Below are 13783 nucleotides of genomic sequence, written 5' to 3'. Positions count from 1 at the left end.
CGGATCAGTTTCGATTTTATACGTTTTCGCATCCATAGCAAGCGTTTTGATAGGAAAGGATGACGAATACGAAAAAAAAAAACACATACAAATATTTTGGACCTTTACAGTGATAAAGAACTACTCACACCCTGATAAGATTGTGCTCATACAGCCCGTCCCTAGAGCAGTATTATATAAATACACTAAGGACTGATAGCAACAGGACAAAACAGCAGAGTCAGAATTCCTCAGCTATTATGAGGTGATTTGACCTTCACGTTGACCCCGTGCCCGTGGTGAGGCCCCTCAAACAGCCTACAATGAGCCCCCAGGAGAGGCTGTGAATTATTCAGAGTCCAGAGTGACACACGTCTTCTGCTGGCACGTGTGGAGAGACGAGAATACAGCGTGAACATGTTACCGCCAACATACACTCTGAGCACATCCAATTAAAAACGCTCGTTAGCACATAACCGATGTCAACATCTCACCGCTACAGAAACGAAGCCTTCATGCAAGCTGTGATCTAAATAACTCATTGACTCCACGTTCTCACTTTTTTACACATCTTTGTGCCTTGAAGTGGCAAGGGAACAAAGTTAATAGCTGGAGAGATGAGGAAAAAAGAAAAGATGGATGAAAGGGCCCAAAATGCACACTTTTCTAGCAATATCTTTTTCTCAGCAGCCCACTTTTAATTAAGGTTTCTTGCCCCAAAACAGCCATTATTTGCCCTTACAACCTTGGAATTAATTAAAAGATTGTTCTGTAACTTTAAGATAACTGTATGCAAATGGGGTGCATCTACTATGCAGTGCATCAAAATCTTCTGCACACAGAATGGTCCCTTAAAAAAAAGCATGTATAAACTCAATGTAAACTTCCTCTGATCCAGTGTCAGATTTTTGTTAATATTTTGAATAAGATTGTATTTTTATATTTACTGTTTTCACTTCACTGTTTTAGTAATTTTGTTGTGTTTTGTCATTTTTATTATTATTATTATTATTTTTTTATGTTTATAGTATTTATTCATTGTTATTTATTTTAAATTAGATTTAATTTTTATGTTTTCGGTTTTCACCTTAATTTTAAAGTTTTAATAATTTTGATGTGTGTTTGTCATTTTAATTAGTTTTATTTTTTTATTTACTTATAATTTTTATTTATTAGTTTTAACACACTAAAATGTTTGAAAGAGAGTTAAAGATTGTTTTTTATATATATATATATATTTTATTTTGGTTACTGTTTACTTCAAGTAGTAAAAAAGTCTTCGTTAACTAGAACTACCCTGTTTTAGTTAACTAGATTAAGACATTCTTAAACATTCTCTGCAAGATCTGCTCTCACAGCAGACGTTTATGTGCATCCACTCAAGCAGCTCGTGGGAATCTGACGGCATGCATGACACAGCTTTACTGCTCTACTAAATCACAGCAGAGGACCAACAAGGACAGATCAAGTGTGTGTGTTCTTGGCTAAAATTCACAGTAAATCACTGAACGAGCCAAATCTTTTACTAAAGATATGCCTTTGTGAACTAAAACAAACCTGTGTTGATGAAAATACAAAAACTTAAGTACAAAGCAAACAACATTTTGACTTGGGGTTTATAATAAATGTTGTTTATAATAACCACAACACAAATTTAAGTGAAATTGAAACTACAAGCATGTGGGAAATGTGCTAAACAAACAAAGGTGTACTCATGAACCTCTATCATTCGGCACAAATCCAAATCATGTTTTGCATGTTTGACGCTAAAGGGAAATTTCACCCAAAAATTTAAAATTCTGAACACAAATTAAGATATTCTTAATGAAATCCGAGAGGTCCTACCACGATCAAGGCACAGTAACGCAGAAACACAGAATTGCTGAATAAAGTCATTATTTTTGTTTTCTTTGCGCACAAAAAGTATTCTCATAGCTTCATAAAATTATGGTTGAACCACTGATGTCACATGGACTACTTCACCGATGTCCTTGCTGTTTCTGTGCCTTGATTATGGTAGGACCCTTATCAAAAATATCTTAATTTGTGTTCTGAAGATGAACGAAGGTTTGACCCGACATGAGGGTGAGTAATTAATGACAGAATTTTCATTTTTGGGTGAACTATTCCTTTAAGTGCATTATATAAGTCGCTTTGGAATATAAGGCGCAGCATGTATCAGATGACATAATCTGGAAAATATGGCATTTCTTATTGAACATTTTATTATTATAATATAAATAAATAAATACTTTTATATAAAATAAAATTAAAACAGGCTTAGTTGTATAAATAACTAAAATAAACAATTAAAAATAAATTTCTGCTTTGTTTAAATTTAAAACAATAACAATATACTGTTATAAAAAAAATGTAATGCAAAGCAATAAAAATAAATAAATAAATAAATCATGGCTTAGTTTCACTTCAAAAATAAAATATAATAACTAAATTCTATTGAACCAAGTAATGATTGTGAACTATGTTCATTTTGTGTCTGTCACATGGCAAACTACTGAAAGTCTTGAAACAGAAGGTGCAGCAGGGAATCAGGAGGTGAACTACCATAATCATTTCTCATAATTCATTTTTGGCTGCAATATTCACTGCTATGATACGTCATAGACAGATATGAGTTCATAAGATTTACCCTCTCTGGATGCTCTTGGTGATTTAAATTAGTTTCCAAACCGGTTTTAATCTCAGTTCAGACTGGACAACAACCAGTTTGATTTCTTTAGGCAAATTTCTGAACATGCTAATATTTACATTCATATGTTTCAGGGAAAGAATTCAAAACAAACATCAAATGACAGTAACTGATGTGTAAATATTAAAATATATATAATAATAAGGTAAATATTAATTAATAATTTACTAGGATGCATTTAAGAGCTCTTCATAAATTTTGATTGTTTTAAATAATTTCTTATTTGCTTTTATTCTAAATGATCATTAACTTGTATTCAGAGTAGGACCCGTCATTGCACAGACAGACTTTGCATTCGTCATGCATGTCATGTATAAAGACTATTAAATATTAGTTCATTTTCTTGAACAAGATTCAAAGATCAAGTCTGTAAAACAATCTTAGCTTCCCATCACTACATAGTTATTTCTGGTTTGTTCATCACATCAGAAATGAAAGGTCAAATAGAGCAGAGATCAAACATATTCAAACTTGCTAAACCTGAGACTCGAGACAAAGGTCTGGTTCATACTGACAGCATGTTAAAATTACAACACATTACACCTGTGAAACATACCCCAACTGAAACCCAATAAAACTGATCATTGCACTGTTGAAACAGATCTGCAAACTGAAAATGATCAAGCCCACAAGCAACATTTTTATGCTTCATGCTTGCATTGAAGATTGTTTACATTGGAAAGCAGGTTTTGCATAATTCGTTTCGAATCTAGTGTGAAAGGGTTAAAACAGAAGCTGTACACAGCATTTCTCATTTAGACTTCACAAATAATTATACAATTAATCCATGCAAAAGCAAAGAGAGCTGTTGTTTATTCTGTTGCTTGTTGTCTCTCCCTAAAAAAAAAAATCCAAAAATATACAAAGTGTAAGTTCTTGAATGTCTAGGAACTGTCAGATCTAAAGAGGGCCATTCAGTTCCTCATACGTTAAACATCATACGCTATTATTCAAATAGCTGCTATAAATGTCCAGCTTAACTAACTTTAACTTACAAACTAGGGCTGAACGATTAATTGCATTTGAATAAAATAAAATATTTACAAAAATGTGAGGGGTGTACTCTTCTGTGAGATACTGTATATTAAAAATGATATATATATATATAAATAAAATAATGATAAAAATGATTTATATATATATATATATATATATATATATATATATATATATAGAATGCAACCATTTAGAATTGCTGTTAAAACATTTCAGAACACAACTATGCACAAAACCAGGCTGGTGTAGCAGAATGTGCATTCACATACTTCTGTAGAACTTTCTAGACTCAAATGCATCTTTTGCATGCTAATCTACTGTACTAAGCATTACAGTGTTACTGTGCATTTAAATGTGTGATTTCATAAGCATTTCCACGCCACTTACAAAAGCCCTTTAGGGAACATTAGACTGCAATAAACTGCCGGCGTTAGAGCAAACGGTCCTGACACTCAACAATTACAAGCAGCGAAGTCATCATGACTGTCTCAAGCCAGCAGCGATGGACATGTACAGAATTATAAATACACCTCGTGGTGGTAGAAATGTGTCACCTGATAAGATTTAGCTGTATTATGGATCACGTATAGACCGCAGTATCAGCGGACAGGACTGCTTTACATTTTTTACTTGTAAGAGTGACAAAGAAACAGACGTTTCTAAAGGAAGGCTTTCAGAAGCATGCTAAAGGGTGTTCCTTGCTCAGACCTGTAAAACAGCATCAACAGGCTATTCTTCACTGAAGAACTGCTGTAAAAGTGTGTCAGGTGGGCAGGTCAGTCTCGCTTTAGCCTGACAGCAGAGCATTAGAGGTTTTTGTGTTTGGTTTCTGCTCAAATCCCAAAGATTTCCTTACCACGGTTAATGATTTGCATGACACTAAACCCTGTAAAGGTAAACTCACACTTGAGGTTGTGTGTGTCGGCAATTAAAACAACAGTGCTCAATAAATAAATAGATGTGTTAATGAATGAATATCTCATGAACACATGCTCAAATTTCAAAATCTAATAAAAAAAAGAGGTTTTGCATTAAGAAAGTAAAGCTTATTTTAAAGGCCATTATAATTTTTGCATTGCGATATTGTCATTGAATTAAGCACATTTCCTAACCAAATATGCATTGCTGGATAGCTTCAGAAAAGTTTGTTTGTTAAATTTTGTATATTCTGTTTATATATTTTATTTTATATATTTTTCAATTACTCTGATGGTGATTCTTCTTACTGAAAAGTCAATATTTTTCATTTAAATATGCATAAACGAAAAACAATCATTACTTGTAAATGTTGCACGGGTGTATTTTTTCTATATTACATATATAATAATGAGATTTTTTTTGCATTACAATAATGAGAATTTGGGGAGGAGGGGGGTGCACAAACAATTCTAATGGTGACAAAAAAGTAACAATTTTCTTAAAGCAAATAGATTTTAGCATGAATATGACCTAGACATGTTCTTGATCAGCTTTGTGAGACATAATATTAAATATGATATAATAATAATAATACCTTTCAAGACACTCAAGGACACCGTACAGTAAAATACAAAACAAACACAAGCATTATAACATTTAAACAAGCAAATCATTAAAAGCTATTCTAAACAAATACGTTTTTATCTGAACTTTAAAATGGGAAATTGAGTCCAGCTGGCGAATGTGCAAAGGTAAAGAGCTCCTTAACTTTGGCGCTTCACAACTAAAAGCCCTACCACCAAAGGAACTCATCTTGAACTTTGGTACAGACAATAAATCTGCAGAAGATGATCTCAAAGAGCACAACAGAGTATACAAATGAAGAAGATCTGAAAGATAATGAGGTGCCAAATTATGAAGAGCTTTGTATGTAAGAAGTAAAATTTTATAATGAACACGATAACGAACAGGAAGCCAATGCAGCCGAAAAAGACTTGGAGATATATGGTCAAAAGTACATGAGTTAGTAACTATAGCTGCTGAATTCTGGATTAACTAATCAATGAAATTGCTTTTCAGGAATGCCAACTAAAAGATAATTGCAATAATCAATCCGAGATGTAACCAATGCATGAATAAGTACTTCAGTATTATCTTGAGAAAGTGAAGAACGAAGTATAGCAATGTTGCGTAAATGAAAAAAATGCAGAACGTGAAATATTACTAATATGAGAGCCAAACGAAAGCAAACCATCGAATATAACCGCAAGGCTTTTTACCTGGGTAGAAAAATTGACTGGGGAATAATAATAATAATAATAATAGAAAGACTTGTAGAACTTACTACTCCTTAACTTACTATAATCTTCGTTTTATATACAACTGTAAAAAAAAAAAATCAGTGTAATCATATGTTCATTTGGTAAATAGTATGCATTCACCAAATTAAATATCTTGCAAATTCAAGTTACTTAAAATGTGGACATATTAATAGCAGTTGAATAATTACTTATCTGGTTCAATGTCACATTCATAAAATAGCAGAGATAAGTATTATTGTAAATGCTCATTCATATTATTTATATATATATATATATATATATATATATATATATATATATATATATATATATATATATATATATATATATATATATATATATATTTTTTTTTTTTTTTTTTTTTTTTTTTCAATAAATAAAATAACAAATATAATAAAACATAAAATCAAAAAGAAAACTATTCTCTTTTATAATCTTGATTCAAGTGAAACTTTTACGGTGCCGTTTTCACCAACCAAAACTTTTCAATTACTTTTCCAATTGAACAGATTCTATCTACACAACCGTCCTCAGCCGACCTCTTCGGTCGGCACAGAAAACCCTAGTTAGTGGGTATCGCTGCTGGAGAGTCACACAGAATGCTCTCAAGGGCATGGTGAAATCTGCAGACCGTTCTTGTCGCCAGGCATTCAGCTGCAGTGAAACACACGGCTGCCCGTAGGGACCGTGATAATGGGAGCAGCCTGGCAGAAGACGAGGGACAAGAAACCTCCAGAGAGTTACCGGGCATGTCAGATCTCTCTGTCTGCACCAAGACTCCTCTAATATACAGTCTACGGCTGGGTCGATATATAGTATGCAATGGCAGAAATATGACATTTTGCTTTATCATTAACTTATGCAATAGAGCTGCATGCATCTGTATTTAAAACTTCAAATTCCAATAAAGCTTCTTTTTTTTTCATCGTGTTGAGTCTTAGATGTTGGATCAGTCAGTCAAATTTCTGGCTTGGCAGATGGAACAGGTTAAGCAAACATCTGGCATGTAAATCTGAGGGGTAAACAGGCAAGAAATGGAAATGAGAAGCAGCAGCAGTGAAGTCTCATTCGCGTGTTACGTTCCTCTGATTACAGGTCACTAAAGGTGTTCGTAACGGCTGTGCCAATGAGTCATATTGATCCTGGTCACAAGGGAACAGCCTGTCGAGGGAAAAACCAGCATCATCTCAGTGAAAGACTGGGCCTGGCTGCCAGGTGACTAATCTGCATATTATTATCACTAACAACAACTGTTACCAAGATAGAAACTAGCAGAGAAAAATGTGTAATCATTAACTAAATAAAAATATAAATGTGCTCATGGCCTAATGGTCAGAGAGTTGGACTCGTAATCCAAAGGTTGCGGGTTCGAGTCTCAGGCCGGCAGGGATTGTAGGTGGGGGGAGTGAATGTCCAGTGCTCTCTCCACCCTCAATACCACGACTGAGGTGCCCTTGAGCAAGGCACCGAACCCCCAACTGCTCCCCGGGCGCTGCAGCATAAATGAGTGTTCACTGCTGTGTGTGTGTGCACTAAGGATGGGTTAAATGCAGAGCACGAATTCTGAGTATGGATCACCATACTTGGCCGTATGTCACTTCACTTTCACTTTGCAATTACAAATAACTGTTTTCTGTGTGAATATATTGTAAAATATAATTTCTTCCTGTGAATGAATGCTGTATTCCAGCATCATTACTCCAGTCTTCAGTGTCACATGATCTTCAGAAATCATTCTAATATACTGATTTGCTGCTCAAGAAACATTTCTGATTATTATCAATGTTGAAAGCAGTTGTGCTGCTTTATATATTTTTGAAAACATTGATACATTATTATTTTCAGGATCCTTTGATGAATAGAAAGTTCAAAAGATCAGCATTTATTTGAAATAGAAATTGTTTGTAACATTATAAATGTCTTTACTGTCATTGTATTCATTTCAATGCATCCTTAATGAATAAAAGTATCAATTTCTTTAAAGAAAAATGGTAGTGCATATAGAAGTTTTCCTTTAATATTAGTAAAGCTACAGAAAAAAAAAAAATCATTGCTATACCATGGTATTTAAAAGGGACTTTAAATGAGCTGAGTGAAGGGCAAAGGTCAAATCTTAGGTGTCTGCCAACAAAGTTCAAATAATTAGTTTCCTCTAATGCTGATTAAACACAATACTAATTAACAATTAATGAGCCCTGGCCACAGTCAGCTGGTAAGAGGGAACATCCCATCAACAGATGGCAAACATTTGTATGAAAAAAATGTAGCCCCTTTAAAAACAGACGACATGCATATGCATGAGCTACAAGTCCAACCGGCCCAACAGAAACAAAGCCCTTATCGCTGAGGGCTGAGACTTTCTAAAGGATCTTCTTAAGGATTCTTTAAGGATCATCACTGCAAAAAATATGGCTAATCTTCCTTAGTATTTTTGTCTTGTTTCTAGTCAAAATATCTAAAAATTCTGTCTTTAATTAGACAAGCAAAATTACATCTGCCAGTGGGGTAAGTACAATATTCTTAAAACAACAGTATTTGTCTTACCCCACTGGCAGATCATTTTACTTGATAATTGATCATTTTACTTTTTCCCCTGGAAACAAGACTAAATATCTTACGTCATTTTGCTTATCTAGTAAAAGTGTCTTGATTTAAGACAAGACAAAAATACTAAGTAAGATAAGCCATTTTTTGCAGCGTTTAGAGACCAGATAATGTGGATGTTTGCTGTCCTCTCCACCCTCCAGAAGCGGCTGTGCTGGAATCCCTCCGGTCAAGCCAGATCGCTTAAAACCGAGCGCTAATCAGCTGATCAAACTAACGAGAGTGAACGGTGGGTGACGGGGGTCTGATGAAAACACTGATTCAAGCAGACAATACACCACAGCCTAAACCAGTTTCACACTCTGAGGTCATGGGAGATTAGTTCACACAGATCAATTTAGAAGTAGCATGTAACGAGAGAACAGAATGAACAATGGACACATAAGTCAGATAACCTTAAGTTGCTGTAAAACAAAACGACAGCTGAATTCTGCAGAAATCTGTGACGCTTTCTTTGGAAATCTGGGCCTGTTGACTTATATCCTCATGTGACATTTACAGAGCATGAGTACATATTTAAATACAACAGATTTGTTTTATTTAATTTAGCCAACCCCATTTGACATTAAATCTCAGCGGGACTTATCTTACATAGTCACATGACAAGCTTTCAATAAATGCATTCATCCATAAAATTGTGTTTGGTCAACCAATGCATTTTGCAGGCACATTTTCTGAATGATGTCTCTAAATAGCATAACTGGCTGCTTTCGAAGTTATTATAGATGAATATTTCCACATTGTCTCTTGCGGAGCGGCAACCTGAATTACTGCTCTATCAAACAACACCAGAGCAATTGTGACCCTGGGGGCTTATAACAGAAATATCCTAACTTCAAAATCTCATTTTATCTGTTTGGTAAACATGGTCATTTCAGTTAGGACCACATTTAGGACAAAAGCTATTACAGAACAGCATTTCTATCTTAACTACAGATAGGAAAGGGATATTACAGAAACCTCCTAACTTGACAAATAATCCTAAAAACTGTCTTAACTTTAGGGCAACCCCACAGCTGTCCTAACTTCAAAATTATTTGAAAGCTAAGGGAAAACATTATTACAGTTGCCCTGTCAAACAATGATATTACATTTATTAATAATTGAAAATGAATAACGGAGATGTTTAATGGTGGAAAGTCTTTTGGAGGACCCTGAAGATGTGTTACATTTTGATGACAAAACACTTATAAAAGTAATTACAGAGCTGAATAAATAATCTTTCCATTGATGTATGGTTTGTTATGATAGGACAATATCTGGCTGAGATACAACTATTTGGAAATCTGGAATCTGAGGGTGCAAAAAAATCTAAATATTGAGAAAATCTCCTTTAAAGTTGTTCAAATTATGTTCTTAGCAATGCATATTACTAATCAAAAATTAAGTTGATATATTTACAGTAAGAAATTTACAAAATATCTTTACTTAATATCCTCATGATTTTTGGAATAAAAGAAAAATCATAAATTTTGACCCATTTGTGGCTATTGCTACAAATATACCCCAGCGACTTAAGACTGGTTTTGTGCTCCAGGGTCACAATTATTGTAATCTGAACCCATCTGACTGGAGTTCATTCAAACTGTTCTGATTAATTAATCTAAACCCCATGTCTGTATCAGATTGCTTTCAATTTCCACCATGCCAATTAGCTAATACAAGCTATAACTGAGCCCTACTGTATGAACTAGGCCTACTTCTTGCGGTCTTCAGGATGATGCTCCCATGAGGAGCATTTATTAATAATGAACAGACTCTGAAACATTAATGCTTAACCCTAGCAGTGGCACCAATTCATTTGAACAGATGGATTGAGATGTAAACCCTGTGAATGACAATGATACTGTCGACCAGCAGAGGAGGCAGACTGAACACAGCCCGAGTGTGAGAATTGAGATGTCAACAAAACAACACGCAGACGGCTTCAGACTCCAGCGGGAGGATTGTAGATCGGGAAGCTAGCAACCGTCACAGCTAACGCACTGAAACAGGAAGAAAGCCTGCAACTCAGCGTTTGCACATACCTGACCTCATATACCCTCTGCGCCGACATCCTCCTCTCCTCTCGCATCATACGTTACGCATTTCCCCAAATCTTCACCATTCTCTGTTTCCTCTCAAGCACTGATAGCAATAGTCACATTATGCACTAACCGCCTCATAACCCACTCAATAAGTAAAACATGATTTACTAAACCATATTACACCCAACAACACTTCATTGTCTCACTAAGCATTTAATTACACAGGCCTGGTGCAGTCAGTACTCTCGGGTCAGTATGCACTGTAATTAGCCGTATACCAGGCGTCTAATTGACACTGTGCACTGTAGGGTATCATTCAACAGCAAGCATGTAAGAATCTCAGGTTACCACCGTCCTAGTCTCAGACGACACACAATTCCATGATGCACACCAAAACGGCAAGAGCTGATTGGCTGATGCTGCACAGCTGCCAGGCGTTCCATTGGTCACTTTACATGTCAGTCTTCCTGAATAAATAGACAGTTCTTGTCCAGATAAACTGCAAACTGGACCAGACATTATACTGACAGCAAGACCAAACACTGTTCTGATGACTGTGCAACTTCATCACTGTGTGAAAAGGAATATTTACACTGGTAAACAGCACGAAAGAAAATGCCCCCGGGAAGAGGGTAATTTAAGGGTCTCTCTGGGTCGAAGTGACTTAACTCACACGTAACGTCAGTGCACTAGATAACAAAATATTAATGCAAACTAATTCTGCGGGAGATTTTCTCAGAACTTCACGTTTCTGAGCCACATACTATTTTTTTTGTGCTATATTTCTTTAAAAAAAAATTATTTTCTAATCTTTTTGTATTATATCTGTTTTATTTATTATACAATTAACAAAAGCACAAAAGGCCTCTAACACTAGCTTGCTCTATTCTTTTTCTATTCTATCTGTTTTCTTTTTATTTATTATATCATTTTAAAAACTTTGCTACATGTACTGCGTTAAGCTAACTGAGACTATAGCACTTGCATATTATTGCTCTTTTGTTGGTTTTGATTGCTTCCATTCTCCTCATTTGTAAGTCTACTAAATGACTAAATGTAAATGTAATATATGTTATGAGTGCTCATATCAACACACACACACACACACACACACATAATAAACTAAAGTTTAGAATATTTTAACTTATAAATATCGGATCACACAAAATTAAGCAACTGAATATAACAGAATATAAAATACATTTGTTATGATAGGCCTATATATTATTTGATATTATAAATTAAAATAAGACACTGGATATAACAATATAAACATGTCATCACATGTATTTACATATGTATTATACAAAAATATAACATCATAATAAAATAAAAGTATTATGATATATATCACTAAATACAGTTTTTTTATAATTTGATAACTTTCTGCACTTTAATACAAAAATAACTTTAAATACATTTTTGTAATATTTATTTTTATATAACAAATACAAAACTTTTTTTTATTTGATTTTTTATACATTGTATTTTAATACAGTATATTATGTTACATGCATATTTTTTTTTTTCAGTGTGTGTGTGTGTGTGTCTAAAAAAAAAATAGTTTGTTTTAGATTTTATATACTACCTAATGGTTAATCACACAAAATATGACAAAGCCACTGAAAATGTAAACACTTTTATACCATATTATTTTTGATATTATAATGCATGTGTGTATTATCAGTCAGACAGATTACTGCCCCTGAATACAATAATCCAAAGCCAATAATGCATAACATATACATTCATAATATAAACATACTCACCCAGTTTCATGAGTGAAGCCAGCAGAACCCATAATGAAATCTCAAAGGGGAGCCTGACATGTTCATAATCCAAAGACAGAACCGGGAAGGGCTTCTTGTACGGAGTAGTGTTAGTGTGAGTGTGGCTCCCTTGATTCTGGGGCCCCTGGTCATGGCTGTCAGGGGCCTTTCCGTGATTGGTGCCGATGCCTGGAGAGCTGGTGCCCACCAGGAGCCCCAAGACGAGGAGGAACATCTTGAGCTCCATCATAGAAGAAGAGAGGAATCAAGCCTCTCCAGATATAACACTGATATTATCTGACCAGTTCTTTAACTAGCTCTACGGTGAAGTTTCTACTGGGTAATCCCTGGATCATTTTCTGACTTTTAACAAGGCTCTTGGGTTTCCTAAAGTACTTCCTGATTTGAGTAAAGCACCGAGCAGCACACCCCCTCCGGGTGAAGCAAACCAGGAAATATAGACAGGTAAGTGTGTCTATACCTGCATCTAAAGCAGGAAATATATATACTCAACTCAAATATTTGGTGTGAGAAGATTTCCTCAGGCATTACACTGTAAGGTGTTCATTTTCTTCCTCCATCACCGCCAGCCGTGAAAAGGACATTCAATGACAACTCCAAGACACTTCTCATCGATAAAAGTCAGTTCTCAAATCAGGTTTTGCTCATCTTGGTGGTTGTTATCTTCTGATAGCATCGGAGCCGGCTGTCCTGTCCCGATCCGGGCGACTCGGTCTACGAATGGCCTTGTTGCTCCTCCGCGCTCCGTGAAGAACTTAAACGATGTTTTTTAGCGCTAACACTGGCCACTTCATATACACCGACTCCTTTCACCATGTCTGCAGTGCGTGATGCGGAGCAGATATACGTACCGCTCTAAAACACACCCTTTGGGCAGGTTTCTACAAGCAATGGGAGGGGTCTCTTTACTGGAGCGCAGCGGCATCCAGAGGAGAGGAGGGGAGGGTCGCTGGGTTGCCAGATCACGCGTTTCCCCGCCGGGATAATATGAAGAAAAATATCCATTTAAAATAAATAAATTAATTAAAGTAAAATAAACCAGCAAAATAAAATAAAATAAACCTGTCTACATTTTATCACACTCATTTCGTTTCACACAGTGTAAGAGAATGGGGATTGGTGCTGTCAAACTGGAAAATGACAACAACAACAACAACAAAAAAAGCACCATAGTAATATTTTCTGCAGTGACTTCCTGGTCATTATCTGAGACAATTTAAAAAACCTCAAAAAAAAAAAGGAACACCATAATGCAAACACCGCAGTTGTCAATATATTTCATCCATTTACTCTTGTTTTATACCCACAGGACACTCTTTCTCCAATTGAGTCACTTATTTCCATATAATGATAGTGAATGGGGACTATCAAGCTCACACACACAAAAAAGTATCATAGTAGTCAAAGTTACCTCCAATTACTCATCATTACAGACCT

General features: G+C 35.1%; 1 protein-coding gene across 2 annotated transcripts in view; it reads right to left on the bottom strand.

The window, feature by feature from the left end:
• LOC306877791 (sodium/hydrogen exchanger 1-like) overlaps positions 1–13217 on the bottom strand; it is a 36276-nt gene extending 23059 nt beyond the window's left edge. For both annotated transcript variants that reach the window (XR_013784900.1, XM_079429767.1), the window contains exon 1: positions 12326–13217. Coding sequence is in view for 1 of the 2 variants with exons in the window: in XM_079429767.1 (XP_079285893.1) it covers positions 12326–12575 (250 nt within the window). In the remaining variant the exon portion in view is untranslated. The remainder of the gene's footprint in view (positions 1–12325) is intronic.
• Between the last annotated feature and the right edge of the window lie 566 nt (positions 13218–13783).

This window comes from Barbus barbus (assembly GCF_936440315.1).
Source record: "Barbus barbus genome assembly, chromosome: 12".
Taxonomy (NCBI): Eukaryota; Metazoa; Chordata; class Actinopteri; order Cypriniformes; family Cyprinidae; genus Barbus; species Barbus barbus.
Note: the sequence above shows the minus strand (reverse complement) of the source record. Positions and strands in the feature narration are given on the sequence as shown.